The following is a 22,808-nucleotide window of genomic DNA, read 5'->3' as shown; positions in this document are numbered from 1 at the left end:
GACAGTAACAAAAGAACAGAATGTTAAATACTGAATGGAAAAATAAAAAAAATATAAAATAAGACCCTCAAATATCTGTTAAAATTAGTGATAGAGACTAGACGACTCAAGTAGACAATCAGTCCTTGGAGAAAGAGAACACATTGGAAAAGTGAATTCATTATCTATTCATTAATTTTGTCATCAGATTTTGTCATTTTCTTCGTATTTTCTAAACGTTATGTTTATCCATGGAACATATTTCACATATTGTGAATTTTATTTCAGCAATTACAATCAAAAAATCTTATTTCCCTGACACATGCCCCTTTTTGATGACTAGAAACATAAAATTTGCTTTGTCATACTAATGGTAGTGCAACTAAAATAAAATTAATGGTAGCTATATCAACATATATCAACTATAATAGTTGAGGTCACCGTGTTGGTTGGCTAGTTGGTTGCAAGAGATTCACTCACACAAAATCACAACAATAGACATATAAACCCCGCCCCGTCATGACGTCACAATTTACTCATGTTTCTGTTTTGGAGCGCTTATGTTTGTTTAGTGTGTTATGTAATATAATGTTTATCTAGACTTAGAAGTCCTTGTGGATTTTGCTTTGGAAAATATATTTTTGTAAATTGAAGCTAAGGTTATTTTTCATTCACTTGTGCCCGTTCCCCACCCCCAACCATCGGCGGAGTTAGCAGAGACCGCCCCCCTCTCCTCTCTCCCCGGCAGCCTCCGCCTCTCTTCCCTGATCTATCTTCCACACCGCTGTTGTTGCAGCCATTTTACCGAGGAGCGACAGCACAGCGGCGACCGGAGGATGCCGAGGCGACACCGTTAAAAGGTAATTCCGCTCTTTTGTTGAGCACTTTCATTCGGGTGGGTAACCTTTACGTTTCTGACACACTACATGCTTCGGGTAAATGTCTGGGGAGCAGAGGACCAGGCCGGTCGGAGGGGCTGAGCGAGCCCCAACAACTAGTAGCTGTCCACACAGAGGAAAGATAGCTGTGAGAGTGATTGCCGAGCAAAGCTTATCGTTGGCAGTTCACAAGTCCGTGTAAAAATGGCGACATCTTTCCACCGAACCACGAAAAGTTGTAAATTAGCTTCTACATTTGGCAACGCTTTAGAAGTGTTTTGGGTACCAGCAATGTTCTTTACGTTAAACTGAGTCTTTTTGGCGCCTTCGTGAAGGGGGCGCTCGAGAGCCACAGAACGATTTTACGTTGCGCACGTTTTTGGCTGAACCCTCAATGGCTAGTCTGTTTTCATTTGAACATTTCTGATAATCTTATCAAACAGGGAACGTTTGGTTTCTTTTTTCTATTCGATCAAGTAAACCTATCAGTCAACTTGTGTTGTTTGTTCTCTTTAGACCTGTAATCTTGTAGCGATGGTGATTAAAGGTTCATTAAAACTAAATTAGGGCCAGTCACACCAGCATAGTGAATTCATTTCAATGGAATTTCTTCAGTAATTGAATTCCTACATGGAAAAGCACTGAAATTTTTGTAGTCGATTTTAATTGTGGTTAACTTTGTGCTGTTTACCAATGACAAGTCATGACGCTAAGTCTGGGCTAGCCTCTGTTCCACTTGCCTCTGTAGCACAATGCAATATTTCATTCAGCAATTGCTTTGTTCAGTAGCTGTGTTGAGAAACTGAAACCTTAGTGATTTTAACAAAGTTAAATGATTACTTAATGAACACGCGAAACAGTGCGAAAGCAAGGGTGTTTGCATCTTCATAACTTGTGGATTGTTGTGTTGTGAATATCCATAAAACCAAAAACTCTTTTCAGCTTTTCGCTGCTTTCTGGAAATGTCAGGTGTCCAGTCTTCTCTGTCCTGCTGTTATCAGAGACATGTCTAAGCTAGCTGTGATCCCTTGATTTCCTTTTCTATTGAGCCATAACGTTTAGCTTGCAACCATCTTGGGTGTATGGGAAATACTTCTGTTAAAGGCTGCTAAACACCAAATATTGAATAAATGAAATTAGGTTGATTTTCAAAAACTCGTGCTTATCTATTTAGTAAGTCACACAACAAATCCTTTTGAGGAAGTCGCTATACCCAGGCTGTATTTTCAGTCATTTGGGTTGTTTCAAATGTGAATGGGTTTTTGATTGAGATGTGTATATGGGAGCTGAGTCCTGTTTTATTGAAGCTCTCGAAAGTAAACTGTCGTTACACTGCTGACTTTAGAGGGAACAAAGAGCCACAGAATCAAAAATGGAGGAAGCTAATCCTGTCATACGATCAGCAACTGTCCTGTAACTAGTAAGGACGCGTGTTGATCTACTGTAATGTAAGCTAGAGCCGGGTGTTATGGACCCAAAACCATAACTAAATTTTTTTTTTTTTTAAATGATTGAAGATAACTAGCATATATTAAATAATAGTCTATTATTAAATAATCTATTTCTGTCTCTCATTTATTGTCAACAATAGTAACAGCCTGATTAAAATGGAGTACAATTACAGGATTTCCTCTTTTGCTGAACAAAATACAGCTGTGTAAATATCAATAAAAATGTAAGCAGAGCTGCTCATCTGATCCTTTAGATCTGAACCATCTCCAAATAATTGAACATTGTCTTTCTTTTTGCAGACCAAGTCTGTTTTACACAGATTGAGAATTGACTTATGGATGGCGCAGCGTGTGGCCAATGTGCATGTGCAACTAGTGTTATTTTCTGTAGCTGCAATCGCTGCAATTTACAGATGACCCATAATATTTGCCTACAGTCACATGTAGACTAGCTAGTTGGCTCTGCACAGAGAAGCTTCTAGTTTCCCCTCACTTTGCAGCATCAGCAAAAAACTGATGTACTACTTGAATGATATTTATTTCTCTGCAGTGACAATAAACACAACACATGGGCCCGCCAGTAACTGTGGTATATCCAGAGCTAAACAGTAACCGTAACTGCAACAAACAGCAGGGCTACTGTTGTACTTTGTACACACACAAAGGAGAAACTTTTGTAATAAAGCTGCCAGTTCAACTATAAAACAGGTACACTCTCAAAGCACTATTCCTGTCCTGTCCAGTGGAGAAACAAAGTGTCTGACAGGATCTGCTCATGGCTAGCTATGATTACCAGCTGTCTGTGCTACACTGAGCAGTCGCCAGGGAAGCTAGTTTTATACTTTCCACAAGTATGTGAGTATGCTAGGATCAGCATGATGTAAATTTCATCATTAGCGTGTGAATGTGAGGCTCTGTGCGATCATCCCTGTACCTTCAGTTTATGTCCTCGCCGGTACACATGGCAACTAGTACAAGGGCAATGAATGCGCATGTGCTACTCAAAGCGTACTAGAAAGAAGTATGACAACAACTACGTGGCTGTGATGTCTGTAGTTGTCAGTGTGCGTGTCAGTGATAATGTAAAAACGATGATGAATAGTAGGTATCTAAAATCTGCATTTGCTGCTTAATGTTGAGTGAACTATTCAGTGCTAATTGTATAAGGAGTAGTGCTGGGATGTTTGAGCGTTGTTTTGTTATTCTCCCCCCTCTGTATATACCGAATGCGAACCTCTAATGTATCAAGCATTTCGAGGTTTCCAGTATCGGGTGTTGCAGACCTTTCATGCCACGAGAGCACAGTAATGTGTAATGTATTAACATTAACAAGAGTGGATCAAAACAAGGCTTCGTTCTACAATATTACAATTATACATATCAAACTGAGGGAATTAGAAGTGAAGGCCTGCTTCTGACCAATGGTGTAACTTGTTTATGCAACTCTATCGCTCAGTCAGTCACCGGCATTCTCATTTATAGGACTGGTCCTGCTGATGCGTTCCAGCCAATAATACTGTCAGTCTGAGCTATTTACTTTTTTCTTTAAAGTTTTGGGATATTCAGGATCCCAATATATCGCCCATGTGGTATGTTTAAAGTAAATTCAAATTTAGAACTACTGTCAATCTGGTCATTATAGTGCTTAGATTAAAGATGTTACTGTTACTGTTTTTATTTATAGCAGTCTAACCGTAGACTTATGAGACACTTCCCCGAGATACTTGCTAGCTGCATTGTAGCAAGCTGTGTTGGGCTAAATGGCTTCCTTTGGTCAGACATTTTAGTAATTTGTCTTTTGTGTTGACCTCACATTAGTAGATATGTTTTTTTGCTTCATGAAAAACATCTCAGCAAATTATTTAAAAAAAAACAACTGAGCGCCACACAGCAACAATGGCTACAGAGAGAAGTGATTACGACAGGGCCTTTGTCACCATGGAGCAGTAAATAGAGTCTGGATTTCACTTCCAGTGATTCAGTGTTTCATTGTTGCTTAAACCATTATTAATATATAATATAGTGGTTGATTAATGTTGATCAGAACCAAAGACTCCACAATTAATTTAAGAGCTGCTAACTTATCTGCTTTGTAAAACTCACTTTTCAACACTTTCCCAATCCCTGGTCCCCTGTTAAATGGGGCAATATTTCCCAATGGCAGTAGATGGGCTTCTATATTGAAGTCATGATGAAAAAAAACTGAAAACGATGCTCTGTGGATGACAGGACAGTTGTTTTGGTCAATGAGCTTTGTGATTTTGACAGATTTAGATGCAGGCAGGTATGCTGTCACAGTGCAGTGAGTGAGGGTCAGGCTACCCTCATTTAGGCTGCTGTTCTGAGCTTTTTTCACCAGGATTGTCCAGATTGTTAGCAGATGTGTTTGACATCATCTTAGCTGGTCTTGCAGTATGTTTGTGTTCAAACAAACCAAATTGTTAATTGGGCCCGTTTCAATATCAAGTCTCCAAATTGACAAAATGGTTGATTTTAGTAGATTAATGTGAAATTAACAAAATATTGTTAAGAGAATAAAGATCTTGTTGTGATGTTGTCATCTAGATGATTAAAAATTTGGTTTCAGTTAATATGCTTACGTTACAGACAGCCTTTATTCCATGTTAATGCACACACAACTTCATTGCCATGCACATTTTAGGGTCCTGTTGATTTTGACTGATTCAATATGACCCAAACCAACATGGACTTTTTATCTCAGGAAAAAATTAACACATTTCGCCGGACAGCCAACCTTCTTCCATTTTTATTGGGCCACAATTATTGAGGCCCATATGTTCCCGGGAACAGTCAAAGCTTTAGAAATGGCTTTATACCCATGCCCTGGTGTATGCCATGACAGTTTATTTTATTGCAGAGAATTCCTTAGATTTCATGGCTTGGTTTTTGTCCTGACGTGCAATGTAAATTGTGGGATCTTATATGCACAGGCGTGTGCCTGTCTGAACTTTGTCCAATCAATTCTATTTGCCATGAGTGGTCTCCACTGAACCTCTACACACAGGCAGCCAGCTCTAGGAAGAGTCCTAGTTGTTCAAAACCTCTTCCATTGTTTGTTCCACAATTTGGATTTTGCACCATTTGTAAGGAATATAGATATTGGCGTGTTACATCAAGTGAACAACTTGTATGAGTACAACATTACTGCTTGTTAACCAGTTAGCTTAGCTTCCATTTTCTGCACAGTACATTGAGAATGTATGTACAAGGCACCCCAGTAGCTAAACAGTTAGGGCAAATATATGTACCCACTGCCTCCCTACCATCTACTATCCAAAAAATGCCATGTCTGTTAAAGTGGTCCATATAAATATACATTCAATTTTACAAACCTTAAGTAGTTTCCTAAAACAGCTGTAGGTTTTACCAAATGTTTCTCAAATAGAAGGACCTAGTACTGTTGTTATATGTAAGACTAAGTGAAAAGCACCCAGTGCAAGTGTGGTGCATTGACATGTAAATAGCTTTTGGATGACATTGGAGCTATATGATGGAATAAAGTATATCAGCCTTTGTATACACACAGTATGCCTGTTTGAAGGATCTGTGTTTGCTTGTATCTTTTCATCGGATTTGTTGACAATAAGAAAAACAGAATATCACCAACCTTGTGCTTTATTATTCCAAATTCTTCTTGACACTCTTCAAAAGTGACTCATGACATTTTGTTATATTCCATTAATTTCAGTTGCTTTTTTTTCTCATACAAATTCCAAACAGGTCTCTCCTCCTGCGTCTAATTGATCATAGAGCAGCTTGAACAATAAGAGCATTTTTTTTTTTGCTGCTGTCATTATTCTGTCTGTTAATACCATGGTGATGTCACATATGGTGTTTAGAGTCCTACCCATGTACAAACAGTGTTATCTTGTTTATGTTGTCGCAAAATTGTTTTAGAAGGTGTGCGACAAGAAGTGACTACTCAAAACCTGATTCTGACCTTCTATTGACATACAAAACAATAATAATGCCCCAAAATTTGTCTCACATTGTACAAGAGCGCAATCTGGAACAGACAACAAATAATCAATCAGTCCCAAATACACTGAAGAAAATGGCTTGTTGGTATAATGGTACAATGGTGGTATCCTTTCATGTATAAGGGCCTGATAGATTTTATTACCTATTGATATTCACTCCAACTGCTGGCATACTAAGTGCATGCACCACAATAGAATAACCAAACCATTTGTAGTCTGACTGTCCATCAAATCCTGATGGGCCACAACATCGGTTGGCCAGCATAAAATATATACTGTGTGTGTTGTGTCGTTCGCCTCTGTGTGCCTGTCATTTGGGGTGTGTATGAGAGCGGGGCTCAGTAGGTTTGGGCATCGTTTGGATTTTAACGATTCCGATTCTAAATATCGATTCCTGTTCTAAACAATTCTCGATTCTGATTCTTTGAGGTGCAGGAGAGAAAAAAAAACAGGAGAATTTTCTCATTTGAAAAAGCCTTTACACAGGCCATTTTTATTTATTCACATTGTCAGTTGACTTGACACAGTTTAATTTGGTTGCTGTACTGTAACTAGGGTATTCTATTAGAACTTATTAACTGTAACTGTAAAACTGAATTCTGCTGAAATAACACTACAAGTTGACAGCAGTCTAAAAAGCAAAGAGCTGCAGCCCAGGTGGATGTATATGAAACAAAATAAAACAAACTCAAACCCTGGCGCAGTCGTGACTGCAAACAACGTAAAGTTTAAGGTAAACAACAACAACATTCTAATAAAGTGCACTCTTGCAAAAGTAGTAACAGAAAGTAAAATATCAATCAAAGACATTACTGACAGTCATTTAAACAGGATTTATTTATCAAAACACTAAATAGCTTATTGAAACACAAAAATACAAACTAAAGTGACTGTGGTTATCTCTTTTAGTGCAACAGTTTTGAACAAAAAATATCTAACTGCAATGTGTATAACCTGAATTATCTGTTAGCTGTTTGGCTCTCAGCATACTGCTTGGGGTGCTTCCTCTTCAGGTAAAAAAATCCAAACCAATTACATATAATGGAGGTGGAATTTTTTTAGTGACCAACTCCGTTTGGCTTTCAGCCATCGCTCTCCATGTGCTAGCGCTACACACACAAACACTGTCACACTCACTGCCCGTAATTCGCTATGATTGGTCGGTCAGGTTGACAACGTCAATAGGTCTCGTGCGTCGGTGCATCAGAATAGAACTGCAATTTATAGAATGTGCCCTAAACGATCCCACGATCTCTGCAGTTTGAAAGATCGTCTTCACGTTGTAATCGTTCACGATCTAATATCGTCATATTGCCCACCATGGCATCCTCCTCAGCAAAAAGCTCCTCCAGTATAGACTTTTTGGATTGTTTGGAAGGAGGAGGCTGCTAAACAAAGACAGGACAGAACAGTTATCAGTAGAAAAAACAAAAAAAACATTTAACTTTTAAACAGAACATAAAAGTAATGTGCAATACACTTCAGCACATGTCCATATGTTGTGATGTGCAATGTGCCAAAGACAAATCTGTCAATAAAGTTAAACCTGAACTGTTACTGTAACTTAGGTCAGTGGTAGATAAAGTAGCTACCAGCTAAGTTAGTTGGCTTTACGTTATCCTTATTTACTTACCTAAATGTGGGCGACTCGACATCGCTAAAGGGATGCAGCCTTTTTACCACATATGCCGTTACTTTTCTGTGGCACTCAGCAATTTGCTCCGCTGACAGCTTTCCCCTAGCTGCCATGCTGAAAGGGGTTTGTTGTTGTCTTTTTGCTGGCTGGGGTCGCTGGCCGGTTAACGTAGCAGCAGCAGCAGACTCAGACTGGCTAACGTTAGCATCACTCTGCGAGCATTCAACAACTATGAACAGATTTGACACAGTTTTAGCAACTGGTAGTCTATAACTTAAGCTAGCAAACATAATTTTCATGTACCTGGTTCCGTTTCCAACGAGGAGTTGCTGGCTGATGGTTGACTGTCCAAAGTGGAGGAAGCGATGGGAGCGGGAGAGCGGCTCAACGCGTCAAACACAGTGCACTCGTTAAGTTTTATACCATGCACCGAAGGTGTTTTGTCATGTTCGTTGGGCATCCTCCTTTGGCAGAAATAAGTTTACCACAGGTGTTGCACTGTGCGAATCCGTCCTTTTTTTAAAATTAAAATGAAGCCAGACTTTCGAGCGGCGTTTGCGGTCCATGTTCAACAAGTGATGTTTAGCGGAGCATGCTGGGCGGAGTGATAGAAACCCTGAAAACAAACAGAGCACGGCAGCACGCCGGGTGGAGTAAAATAAACCCCGAAAACAAACTAGTGCGGGCATTTCGGAACCGAAAAAAATAATTAAAATTCAAACATATTCTTAATGGTTCCTGAACCGGACGTTAGGAACCGGTTCCTATTTGGAACCGGTTCTCGCTGCCCAACCCTAGGGCTCAGGTGTAGTGTTGCTAAACCACAACAGAACAGTGATTTGTGGTTTGATAGTTTTGGCAATTTGGAATAAGTTCTCCACTGGATCCCATTCTTGATTCCCATCTCTAGTCTTGTCTGTCAGTAAAGCTAGTTAACATTATAGTGTCAGGAACTTGTCATCAGCGTAGGTGGAGCACAGGGGAAACAAAGGCACAACTTGTGACAATAGATACAATTTTATTAAAATGCTGAAGTAGAAAGGGGTTGTGTGTGTGCATAAATGTATAGAATATGCATGCACATACATATTCTATACACACAAATATACGTAATATGGTGCTGCAGAAGAACCTGTATAACTATCACAGTGACATAGACCAGATCTGACTCATAACATGTTGTGCTTTGCATCTTTGTATGTAGTGTCTGGTCTGGTGTATCAAGTGAAATGCTCCCCATTCACTGGGTAGCTGACCAATCACAGACATTTATCGGCTTACTCTGATGAACTGCTATGTAACCACACAGCTGCACCTGCAGCCAGCAGCTGCATTTTCTCTGAAGGCAACCTGCAAGAGAAATGAAACTGCATTTACTGAGGAGGGTGCATTGCTGTTGATTTGGTTTCATTATGTGGCCCAGTTGTAGTAATATGACACATTATGGAGGCACATTCAAAGAATGTGTTTTTTTTCTTTGGTTTTTTTGTGTGTCAAATTGTTAAAATTTTTATTTTGTCATTGTAGTGTGGAATGGTTGTGACAGTTTTTCTATCTGTGGTGTGATGATTTCAGGGTGAAAATTGTCCTTTTAAACTTCTCTGTTGTGATTTTAGTCTATTAAAACGATAACAAAATATATGAACACTCATCTATGATGAAGATACTGAAATAAATATTAAAAACCTTTCATTGATAGATAAGCTCTGTTTGGCTGCATGTAGGCACAGCAGCGCACTGAGCTAACTGCTAATATTAGCATGCTGATTTTTAGCACGTATAATTTTCCTTATATTGATTTTTATTCATTTTCAAAGTGTGTTACCATGCCAAGAAAATATTTTGCAATAATTCTAAATGCAGTGTTGGACTTTTCCTACTGGCCACTGCTTTTTCAAAATGATTTGACATTCACTATTACATCATCAGGGTAGTTTACAGTGGATTTGCAACAGTTTTTATTTTCAGACCACGTAAGTGACTCTTTTCAAAAAAGCACCTGACAGATCTAGCGACATTTTGGACAACCTTAGCTACTTTCTGTAGAAGAGAGTTGCCAGTATGCCCCTTGAACGACAGGTACACCTCTCCCTTTCTACTCTGTTCAGTTAAAACAAAATAATAAGATATTCTGTTGCTTCAAACGTTTTATAAGTAAATATGGCCGAAATCACAGCACAGCGGTTATCATTAAATTATGTGTACAGTGATTTCTGTCGGACAACGTTGCAGTTATAAAAATCAGGATTTTAGCAGCAGAGCAGCAGCTTGGAAATGGTCTGGAAGTGACTGCTGTTTAACATGTAGTCTTAAGCGTTTCTGTCATTATTTCATACTTGTTCCATTGTATGACTTCATTGGGAATTCGGCTGTATTAAAATACTGCATATGTGAGCACAGAAAGTAGGAGGGAAGCAAGCTTAGAGGGCTGAAACTGGCTGACAGGATGCAAAATGCATATACATATTATGCCATCTGGCGACATTTAGCGACCTTTCCAGCAGGCTTTACTTACTTTCCATTGAAAGTAGTTGTGTATAGTGATTCAACCATGTCCTCAATTTCACACATTGAGCACACACGGTTCAGCCATATATGAGATTTTGACCTAGTCTTGTTGTTTTAAACATGTGGCATTGGTTACTAGGAGCAGTTAACTTTTATGTTTGTCATGTCAAACAAAAAATATATATCTTGTATTTTTGTAAGTTGACCTGGACATCTGTGTTGACTGTCTGCCAAGTGAGAAAAGTGTTGATGCTATTTTTGTTTTGCTGTTTTTCATGGATGCAGCTGGCTAGTTAGCTATGTGGGACGATGATGTTCCACTCTTATCCCTGCCGACAAAGCAACGATTGGCCTATTGGGAAAACAGCTGCCGATGAACACAACACCAGACCCATTTGCATCACCGAAAGCATCAGATGTGGGTGGTGACTCAGAGGTCTGCAGCCAGGCTACTGTCACGTGCAAAAGCCACATTTGATGGGAAAGTATCAGGAATGATCAGTATGGACAAAGTCACACTTACCATGTAAATAGTGTTAAACATCAATGATGACCTCTACAGCCCTTTAGAAATTAATACAGGCAGTCTGTCACTTGCTTGTCAATCTACACACACAAACACAAGTAACCCCACCAGCCCTCACCCTCCACCCATCCCCCCTCTGTTCATCCCGCTGTCACTGCCTGCCAAGCGAGGAAACTGCTAATGTAGAGACTTCCTGTGAGCGTCGTACAGTCACGGTGAATCACGAGAAGTCGTCTTGTTTACACTTGCACCATGGATCTGTGTCTGTATGTTGCATCAGTAAATGTCCCCTCTGTCTTCCTGTGTTTTTCTCTTCCTTCCTGTCTGTCTCTTCTTATTTCCGTCTTCTCTTTCTGTCCTCTATTCTGTCTTTTTTTCATCTCTTTCCCCCTCTTCCTCTCCTCCTCCTTCTGTCATCTCTTTTACTTAATTCTCCTTTTTCACCTTTGACTGACAATAAAAAATGTATCTTGCATCTTAAATAATTCTCACATTTAATATTAATGCCTACTTTGTATCCTTCTGCACCGCGACAGCCAGAGCTGACATTTTTTTCGTGTTTGCAAATTTGGTAACAGCATTCAGCTGGACTCAAGGACAAACTGATTAGATTTCAGTGGCTACAGGTCAAAGGTCAAGATCACGTTGACCTCACAAAATATGATTTTGGTCTTGTGAAAGCAGTATCTTCAGAACTCCTCAAGGGAATCCCTTGACATTTGGCACAAACACTCACCTGGACTCGAGGATGAACTGATTAGATTTTAGTGGTCGAAGGTCAAAATCAGTGTGACCTCACAAAACACTTTTAGCCATTATTCACAACTTCCCACAGCAATTATGACACTATTTCACACAAATGGTTAATATTTAATATCACTTTGGATAAACAGGGATGTAATTTGAAACTAGTCTGGGTGGTGGAATTATACAATTGTAAGGCGGTAATTTTAGTTTCTTATGAATGTTAACTAATAAATATAAAGGTCCCATAACCCCACCTCCCACAAACCAGTAAAAAAGCTACAGATGAGCCTTTCCGATGCAAAGAAAAAAATGTAGTCCATAGCGCAGCATCGCTAAAGGAGGTTCTCGAGGGACCGCTACGATTTGCAAGGCCAGGGTCACGTGACAGATGGGCAAAGTTAAATTAGCACTGGCGCTGCCAGTGTTGTCAGTCATTGCAAAGTAAACAGTAAAAATACAGCGTTAATGTTATAAAGTAGTCCCTTAGAAACATTTGCTCTTATGTGCAGTATTTTACTGGCCAATGTAGCTGCAACAAAAGTTGAGTCAGGTTCAGCTTTTTTGCTGGATGACCCTTTGTTGTTTTTGGCACACCTGCTGCGTTGACAAACTGGTTCCATTCAAATGAATGAGAGTGCTGTTGTTGATCTGAATGTCATATATTTTTCGTCTTACTTTTTTGTTGATGAAAAACACTGCACATCATGTCCACCAGCTTTGCCGATCTAATATAATATATATATATATATTGAGACCCAGTCACAACACTTATGAACACCAGTTGTAAATGCAAAGATCTGTGATCAGATGTAATTATTCAGATACGGATCACATGTTACCAGGTGGAGGTGGGATCTGAGAGAAGTCTGCAGTTTTTAGATGAGCTGATGTGAAGCTGATGTCTGCTTGTGTGTCTGTCTGGGGGTGTGCAGTCCTTCTGGCTGTCTGGCAGCAGCACTGTTAGTTTCTGTGTTGCTGCGTCTGATTAATGGGCCTGATAGTGTGCATGTTAAACTGCGCAGTAGCCAGAGATCTCCCCGGTCTGCTCTGCATCTGCAGGCTGCGCTGTCCTCTGCACCGTTTAAACTGTTAAATCAATAAATGATGAATTACTCATTTTGGGTGGGGTTATACAGAGCAGTTTATCTGATAGAGACACTATCTCATCCTTGTCTGCAGTTTTGATGAAAGGTAAACAGAACATGGCTTGTAATATTATATCATGTCCAAGGTGTAAAATTACCAACAGCCACTGAGATGCTGTGATCATGTAGCTGAGGACTTTCTTTTCTAGCCAGCAGCTAATTAGCATCTCCAGGTTTACCGTTTTCCTCCAGGGACATTTCACCCAGATTGTAGTTTATTTTGTTTTTCTGCTCTAGTGTTTCACAAAGCTGTTGATGGCTTTTCTGTCTTTATCACATGAGAACTGATCAGTTTCTTGGCCTTTCAGAGTAAATATCTGAAAACATACATCATCAAACATGTTAATATAACAAGTTCTCCCAGTAAAAGGAAACAAAAGAAGTAATTTTTTCATTCACTATTCTATGGACCAAAGCCACTGAAAACCTTTAGTTTGTCAGCTTGGTTGTAAGTAGAGTTTTGAAGTCAAGAGATGATGATGACGTCCGACCATCTGCTGGTTCAGACTGAAGTATCTCAAACTGATATCTATAAAATTTTCTGCAGATGTTCATAGTCCCCAGAAGGTGAATCATGGTGACTTTTTATTTAGCAGTACCCTGGTTCCAGACTTGTGAATCACTGCCCAGAATTGATTTGTTCAGCGATTCAAATAGGTCTAGTGTTTGGTCGACGACTACTAATCAGAGCTTTGTAGGGTGATTTGGCTACTTGGCTGTACCCTTGAAAAATGGCGATAGAAAAATGGTGACAGTTTGCTGTAAATTGACTTAAAAAAAACAACTCTTTAAGGATCAGTCTGGATCAGTTATTCTGTATCTTTCTTACAGCATGTCGAAGAGATTGTCTTCTATTTTAATCAAACCAGCTGTCCACACAGGCGGCAGAACAGCTTGCATTTTACTTGTGCTGTACGCCTGTACATATGACCCAAAGTGTATTCTTATGCTTCAGGTATATTTTCTTCTGTTTTATGCACAGAACAACAGTGGTTGTGTGTTGGGTTTTGAGTGCTGCCAAAACATCGTTGACCTACAACCTAATACTGTGCCTGAATACCTCCTGTGTAGACACAGACAGAGGACTGAAGCTGCTGCTGCTAACATGCTGCTCATGCCACACCTCCTGTGTAGGTACAGTATTTTCAACAAATCCACCTGACTTTCCCAGGGATTAGAGATGGAAATTAGCCAGTAGCTAAATCTGGTACAATACATCTCTTCTCCTCTATAAGATTTATAAATAAACATAATAAACTAAACTTCTCTACCGTGTCTATGGCACTCAGCCCCGAGCACACTGAAGAGCTCACAAATACATTTCAATGTGTTTATTTTAAAAAGAAAAAGAAAAAAAAAAGGCTAAGTTATTTCGTTTAACAGCTGGAGACGGAAGTTCTTACTCAAAACAGGCGGAAATACATTCACTGAACACTTTATTAGGAACACCTGTACATCTGCTCATTCAAAAGATTATGCAGCCAATCATGTGACAGTAGTGACTCTAACCGTGCGATGACTGTTGGTGCCAGATGGGCTGGTTTGAGTGTTTCTGAAGCTGCTGATCTCATGGGATTTTCACACAAAACAATCTATAGAGCTTTTACTCAGAATGGTGCGAGACACAAAAAAACATCCAGTGAGCAGCAGCTGTGTTGATAGAAACACCTTGTTGAAGAGAGAGGTCAGAGGAGAATGGCCAGACTGGTTTGAGCTGACAAAAAGACTTTGGTTACTCAGAAAAACCACTCTGTACAACTGTGGTGAGCAGAAATGCATCTCAGATTGAACAACATGCCGAACCCCGAGGCAGATGGTCTACAACAGCAGGAGACCACATCAGGTTCCTGTCAGATGAGAACAAATCTGAGGCTGCAGTCGACACAGGATCATCAAAGTTGGGCCGTTGAAGGCTGGAAAAATGTAGCTTGGTCTGATAAACCTGGTTTTCTGTTAGAATTTGCCATCAACATCATGAATCCATGGACCCATCCTCCCTTGTGTCAACAGTCCAGGCTGGTGGTGATGTGATGGTGTGGGGAATGTTTTCTTGTTTCACTTTGGGCCCCTTAATACCAATAAATCATTGTTTGAATGTCATAGTCTATCTGAGTATTGTTCCTGACCATGTGCATCCCTTTATGGCCACAGTTTCAGCTCAACTCATACTTGCGTAACATTACACGTTCACTATATTCTTAAATTTGTAGACAATGATTGATCATGTAAAAAGGCAGCTTGATAATGAAGATCATCATTAGTTGTAGCCTTATACATTAACAAGGAAACATTTATATGAACATTAGCATGCATGATCTTACCCAAAGGACAGCTAACCCTGAGTGCACGTGCAGCCGATGGATGTTGAGTTGAACCTGATAAAGTGCAGCTGAAGATTTGGTTAGACTTGGACTGAAACGGGATCTGTCACAGGATTGACGTATTTAACCAGGAAATACCAGGTAGAAACAGGTTGCAAGTGTCAGCTGTAGTAGTGATGTCACTGAGCTAAAGAAAATGGGCCGGTGTTTGGTTCACTATGCAGGCTGGCTGCAGTTTGTAGTCTGGTAAGATGTACAAAATTAGATGATGGGATATTGGTAGAATAAAGTCTACCCTTTCAAAGACAAAACTTATCAAGATATCATTGTTTCTGCTAATCCACAATGGCCAATTCTACTGCAGACAGCAAGCGAGAGCTCATGTATTTCTTGAACTTGTCAGCTGCAGCTGCGAAACGTTTGGAGTGTAAAGGTGTTAAACTGGTGGTGAACTGAGAGAGGGTTGTGGTGGCTTCTGCTCATCAGCTCACAGTAATGAGCCAGCTGAGGTCATTCTCTCAGCAGATTTGGAGCTTTAGTGTTTCCTTATATTCGCTGTTTCTTATTAATTTTAACGTCCTTTCGCTTTTGGTGCCGCAAATAAAATGTAATATTTGTCAAGTTTGTTTTCCACAACACTCTTTGAAGTTTTTCTTAATTTTTCTCTGCTGGAGGAGGATCTCAGGGCGTTGTTTCTCCCGTCCCACTGGTCCTGGTGGCCATGGCACCTAATGAGGCTCGTTGAGATTAAGGGTATAAAGGAGTAGAACTGGTGGTGAACTGAGGGTTGTGGTGGTTTCTGCTCGTCAGCTCAGAGTAACGAGCCAGCTGTGGTTCAGCAGATTTGGAGCTTTAGTGTTTCTTTATACTCGCTGTGTTACTGTCTGCTGGATTGACTGTGAGGCGCCTGATTACGCTGCTGCTGACAGTAAACTAGCTTCTCTTCTGAGAAATAATCTCCAGTTTGTGTGTTTACAGCTGCAGCAATACATGTTCATGTTAAATTGAATCCAGGTGACTATTATCAGTAAAATCTCACAGTGAGATCAGCTGCAGAACACAAGTTCAGTTTCTGGATCATATTAAATGAGTAGTAAGGAGAGCATTGGTCAGAAAGTCACAGCTCCCAGAACCAGCAGAAATTATCATTACAGTAGAGAAATGTTCGGAAAATACAAAAGCCAAAATTAGAACCTGCAACTCTTTGGATAGATTTGGAAATAAATTTTAAAGCATCCACGCTGGCAGCAGCCGCGGCTGGAGGCATTATGTTTTCATATTGTCCGCATGTATGTATGTACCATTCTCATGAACATGATATCTCAGAAATGTAATTTCATCTGGCACAAACATCCACTTGAACTTGAACTGATTAGATTTTGGCGGTCAAAGGTCAAAGTCCAAGGTCACTATGACCTCACAAATACATTTTTAGCCATAACTCAAGAATTCTTACGCTGATTATGATAAAATTTAATAGAAATGTCTAATAGGATAAAATGAAATAATGAATCCAAAAGGTCAAAGGTCAACTTCACTGTGATGTCATAATCTTTTGCAAAAACACTTTTCTGGCCATTGTTCAACACTCAGGAACAGGAGGAGATATTGTGACCATATTTCACATTTGGTTTGGATACTTCAATAACATCCATATTTGAAGCATTGTTGACTAAAGCTACAACTTTGTGTTCTATGAGAATCAGTGTTATTGGCCAAGCATGTGAACACAAACAAGGGCTCTGGTCTTTGTTTCTCTCAATGACCTTGCACACTCTTACAGTAGACATACAGCATGTTTCACTGGAAATTATTCACTAGAATCATAAATGGTAATATAGTGATAACTTCCAGTCTGGACAGACAGGCAGCAAGATAAATTAATCTTTTACTTTATTAATTTAGGCCGATAATTGCCTGTTAATAAATATGTATAACAGTTAATATATTTTGTTTTGGTGGTATTTTATCATTTTTTACTATGTATTTGTTTTTATCTTTTATTGTGGAACATTTTGTGATATCTGATCTAAGAAGATGCTAAACCACTTACTTTTAAGATACCAGCTTTCCATTATACTTATCCTACCCTACTTTGTCCTAAAATAAGCAGAAAAAAGGGGGACTAAAAAGGGACTTGTAACAATATTACAGTGCATCCGGTGCGATATTTCAGTTTTTTATTTTTAATAAATTTGCAAGAATTTCTAAAAAACCTTTTTCGCTTTTTTTGTCATTATGGGGTATTGTGTGTAGATTGATGAGGAAAAAAAAGAATTTAATCAATTTTGGAATAAGGCTGTAACATAACAAAATGTGGGGAAAGTGAAGGGGTGTGAATACTTTCCGGATGCACTGTATGTTGCAAAATATCAAAAAATGTGACTAAAAAGGATTGAATGATGGTAATTGGTGTGATCCAGTTTAACCAAATGCTTTGTTTTTTCATGGTAGGACTGCAAACATGGCTGGCACAGAGCGAGGTCCCATGGTCGGCCGGCCCTCTGCATTCTCCAATGAAGAGCGGAGGGCGGTTCACTCCTGGTCGCGGATATCGTCGGCGGGCCATAACGTCCTCCTGGATGCTCTAAAGATCCTCAGCCCCATGTCCCATGACCTCTCGAGCACGGAGGACCTGGTCACCTTCCTGCAAGAGCTGGGTGAGGAAGGCCACAAGCCCACCGTGCTGCGCAGCAAGGACGTGTACGGCTACCGCTCCTGCACAAACCAACCCCTGACTGAAGACATGCTGAAGCCACCCAACAGGAACCTCAGACCTACTGCCAAGAGAAGGGGAAAGAAGGGACTGGCCAAAAAGAGAGAGGTGCACCCGTCCTGGAACACCTCTGAGAGGAGCAACCCCAGGATTCAAGGGGTCCGCCCTCCAGAGCTGCTGGTGGACCAGCACTCCATTGTCTGCAGCAGGACCCCCATTCGGACTGTAGAGATGTCACAAGCGCTGCAGTTGCAGCCGTGTCTCAGATTGACCAACATTGAAGGCCTGACGGGCTTCCACACAGCAAGGCTCCAGATCCACACTAACTGGGACTCGTCCTCTGGGGCGCCCTCTGTTGGCTTTTCACAGCAACAGCACCCCCCAACACTTTCAGGAATACCTTTGCAGCCTTCTCAGAATGGTGGTGGGGCGCCCACCAAAGCTGTGGCCTTGTTCAGCCAGAAGAGCCTGTCCTGTCCTATCCGACTGGACGGTGCCCTCATTGGAGATTCTGCACCGGTTTTCTACGCTAACGGTCGGGTGTTTCCACAGACTCATACAGAGCTGACCAGTAACGGCTGGAGGAGCAATGGTTTCCCCCAGGACGGTCAGAGCCCCAAGGAACTAGACATCCTGACCCGGCAGAGAAACAGCTGGAAGGACAAGAACAGTTTTAGATGGAAAGTGATAAAGGTGGATGACTCTCGTTCCGTGGCTGATGCCCGCAGAAAAGCGCAAAAGATCCTACAGGTCAATCTGTCTCCGGTGATTCAGATCCAACCTCTGAACCATGTGCTTAGAGACTTCAGATACCAGAACAAGTGACAATTCTCCTCAAACCTACACACACACACCATGTCCTTCAGCAGATGTTAGTGTTCTACATCCATTAGCCTCTTCCTGGCTGAGCCCCAGTGTTCATAGCAGACATCGTACAAGGGTTTTTATGATCTCTGCTGGGTGCTGGAAGTAGAGTAGTTAGTTTGTCTGTGGAGGATCAGGTTCAGGGGCACCTGAGAATGAAAGGCATTTAAAGTTAGGTGATGCTTTTCCTAGCAGGCTGGGAAAGGACTATCAACTGAATGCTGGTACATTATCACTGTCAACATTAGTTTATGCCACACAAAACTTCAACCAACCATCATTCTGCCTTGAGTTGACTGGTGGCTAGCTGATATTTCTGATGAATTTATGGATGCAGCATCCACTGTGGCTGTTGTGGTGAATTTTCTGCCCTTCGATAATGTGCTGGGTGTGGCTTGCAGGTGTTCAAAGAGTATTTATAACTAATTTGAAGTATAGCACTGTTTGTTAAAAAAAATTTTTTTTTTTTTTACATGTAGCGATTAAAAACAGTGCTGTCACTGCGGCACCCCTTTTTTTCCACTGTAACGAAGAAGGAAATAAAGTTAGTGGTGGGATGGGACAATCCTTTCACACCCAGATGAACTGGTGGATGAGCAAGGCGGGTTTGTTAAGTCTTCAGATGAGCAGATGTGGTGGTTGGTTGGTCCAGCAAAACAAATAAACTAAACAAAAAGAGGGAATAAGGAAAGTGTTTAGTTTGTCTTCCTTTTTTGTATTTTGTTGTTTCCACTGGAAATCAGGAAGGCTCTTGGAGTTAGTCCAGGAGGGAATCAAACCCACGGCACACAGAGATAGATAAATAACTGGCTGATTAGTTTGAACTACAGTCCTTCACAAAGTGTTCCTTGGTTTAGTTTATCCACACATGGAGAAAAACAATGGATTTAAGAGTTTTTTTGACAGTTGGGAATATTTGATGGCTTTCAGTGACAAAATATGAATCAATGAAAGCAGCTGCAGAAAAATAAGGTCTGATTCTGCTCAAAATGGACTTATCAAATAAATGTCTCTACTAAACAGGTAACCAACTGTCAATCCAAGTCCTAATGTAAGACATTTGTTTGGCTGATTCAAAAAACATTTGTGGTGAAATTTGTTAACTTGAGGTACAGGCCTGTTTGTTTCCTGACCAGTTAAGTTTGAAACTGCAACACAAGAAAGTTGGATCTCCCATCAGAACTCCTTTGTGCTCTGTGAGCTCTGAGGTGACAAAGAGAATCGCCCAACAAATTCTATTTAGTAGTTTCTTGAATTCATCAGCTGCGATCAGACTGTTCTGACTCCCCTTAAAACAAAGAAAAATGCACTTTGAGGTTGTGACAGATTCATTGGAACCTGTTCACGAAAGTCATTAATATTTTTATTTGCCGCAACATGGGGAAAATATTTGAAATAATAATTGAAATTCTTTTAATTTGATTTAGTTTATTTTGGACCTACATTGGTTTTTGCTACAGGTGCTAACTTTGCAATGTTGGTGCTCAATGAAATGACTGGCACAAGAATGTCATCCTGTTTCTCCTTTACCAGTTCAAATTGGAGCATTGAGTGACTTCCTGTGAGTTAGTCTCTGAGGGACTGATAGCACTGCTGCCCCCTGCAGGTTGGGATGCCAAACCACCTTGTGTGCTTTCCAAAGGGTTTCTATTGTGAGGACCCACCTTGAATCCATTTTCATGTTATCTGTGAAAAACTCCTGTGTATTCCCCTCAAAAAAATAGTTTGAGATGTTTGGGCAAAATATCATTCCATGAGAATAAATTATTGAGTGCTAACATTTTTATTTTTTGACAAATACAATTTTTTTTTCTTTGACAAACTCTTACCTCGTAGTCTACTTATTAGCTTTTCGTGGAGCTTTTACTGATCTCAAGCCCATTAAGTACAGATAAAAGCTCCAGAAAAAGCCAGTAAGTGGACCTTGACATTAGAAATATTGACTAATTAAGCAGCCAGATCTTCTGAGGTCCAGATAAAACAACTAAACCACCATCAGGTCAGTAAATAAGGTCTTGTGTTTCTAAAACCAGGAAAAAGACAAAAAAAAAAACTGGATTTCCAAACATTAATCACAGGTTTAAACATTGTGTGCTCTGTTGCAGGCTGCAGATTTGCTGTGAAAATCTGCGGTTTTTGGTTTGAAGGCCATGCACTGTTCTCAAATATGAAAACTGTTCCGCTTTTGAAACTGAGACCACATCAGTGTTTGGTGATCGGCTTTACAGATTTTCATGTCCGTAATCTGATGAATTTTATGTTCTGGAGGAATCTTTGTTTCTTCGCACCCCTTTAAGACCTGTCTGTATGCGGCCATGTTCATGCCCACCGACAACTCCCTTTTGTAGATCTTTCTGTTTGTCTTGTTTGTGCAACACTTGTATAATATTGTATTTCCTACATGATCTTTAAAAAAACGTTTTTGTTCAATAAAACTGATCTGAAAAGAATCTGTACAGTTTCTTCCTTCACCTATGACATATTTCAGAACATGTTGATTCACTTCAGCTGGTGCAGTACTGATGATTTCTAATGCTGAGAAAGTAATTTCATCACCTTGTAATCAGATTTTTTATTTTCATGGACCCCTGGACCCCGTTGTTGAGCATCTGAGAAATACACTTATTCTCTTTCATTGTGAGAGTGTTGCGGAGACAATTGAGTGATTAGAAAATGGTAATTGATTAATTTTATGTTTTTATTGGCTGTACCACAACAATGAGGCCAGCCTTAGAAACTCACGCAATGATGTTGATAGTATGCTAATTGGGGTATTACATCATCTAGTGACATTTAGCAACTTTTTGAGCAGGTTTAAGTTACTTTACATTGAAAACAAGGGCATAGGTTTGCATATGCACAGTAGGGTCATGTCCCTACTAATATTTCATTCCAATGTGCCATCCAATTGGCTACTGATTTAGGCATGCTAGCATTTGATTGACTGAAAGAGCGAGGGCTATCGAAAGGTTCACGTCGTGAGAATATCACAGTGGTACCCAACATCACCAGAAAAATGTTAACTGATGTAATTTGGCCATGTTAGCTAGCGTTAACCAGCAAGCTAACCCTGGCTTCTGTAGGCTAACAGTCAGGTTGCTAGCAGGAGTAAACCTAAAATGATTGGTATATTAAAGTATGAGTTAAATTTCGGTCGAAAAATCCAATGAAAATGTCACCCTGAATGCTTTGACTTTTTTTATGACTTAATATGCTGCTTAATATACATTTTATGCCTAACTATACTAGGATGTTTTTATGCTTTACTTTACTAAAACCTTTTTTATGAGTTAGTATACTGTGGCCTTTTTATGCCTTGCCATACTACAGTGTTTTTTTTTACCTTTTTATGCCTTACTATACTATAATATTCTTTGACTCAGTATACTATGACATTTTTATGACTTACTATACTTTTGCTTTTTCATGCCTTACTATAAAGTTTTTTGACGTTTTTATGCCTTACTATATACTATGACAGTTTAATGGTATTTTATGCCTCACAATACTATGATGTTTTTATGACTTTTAATGCCTTATACAATGAAGTTCTTATGACTTTTTATGCCTTATTATACTATGACTTTTTATGCCTTACTATACTATGACGTTTTTATGACTTTTTATGCCTTACAATACTATGTCCTTTTTCATATCTTTTTTATGACTTTTTATGCATTACTATACTATGATATTATATACTATGATATATACTATACAGTTTTATGATATTTTATGCCTTACAATACTATGACTTTTTATGCCTGTTATGCCTTACTGTACTATAATATTCTTTGACTCAGTATACTATGACATTTTTATGACTTACTATACTTTTGCTTTTTCATGCCTTACTATAAAGTTTTTTGACGTTTTTATGCCTTACTATGACGTTTATGATGTTTTTCTGCTTTACTATACTGTGACGTTTTATGCCTTACTATATTATGACATTCTTCTATGACTCAGTATACTATGAACTTTTTTTTAACCTTTTTATGTCTTACTTTAATATGAATTTTTATGACTTACTATA

The 22,808-nt window shown here is 39.6% G+C and overlaps 1 protein-coding gene across 1 annotated transcript; it reads left to right on the top strand.

Moving 5' to 3' along the window:
- Positions 1-550: 550 nt before the first annotated feature.
- On the top strand, positions 551-21,222 carry ccdc71 (coiled-coil domain containing 71). The gene is made up of 2 exons (XM_056403717.1): positions 551-839; positions 17,647-21,222. Exon 2 carries the CDS (start codon positions 17,657-17,659, stop codon positions 18,731-18,733), a length of 1,077 nt encoding a protein of 358 aa, XP_056259692.1. The 5' UTR covers positions 551-839; positions 17,647-17,656; the 3' UTR covers positions 18,734-21,222.
- Positions 21,223-22,808: the final 1,586 nt, after the last annotated feature.

The sequence above is a fragment of the Seriola aureovittata genome, chromosome 2 (genome assembly GCF_021018895.1).
Source record: "Seriola aureovittata isolate HTS-2021-v1 ecotype China chromosome 2, ASM2101889v1, whole genome shotgun sequence".
In the NCBI taxonomy this organism is placed as follows: domain Eukaryota; kingdom Metazoa; phylum Chordata; class Actinopteri; order Carangiformes; family Carangidae; genus Seriola; species Seriola aureovittata.
The sequence above is the reverse complement of the archived record's forward strand: the minus strand, read 5'-3'. Positions and strand labels throughout refer to the sequence as shown.

Bases quoted from the DNA above. Each gene is read 5' to 3' on its own strand.
- ccdc71 (XM_056403717.1), top strand. From the start codon at position 17,657: ATGGCTGGCACAGAGCGAGGTCCCATGGTCGGCCGGCCCTCTGCATTC.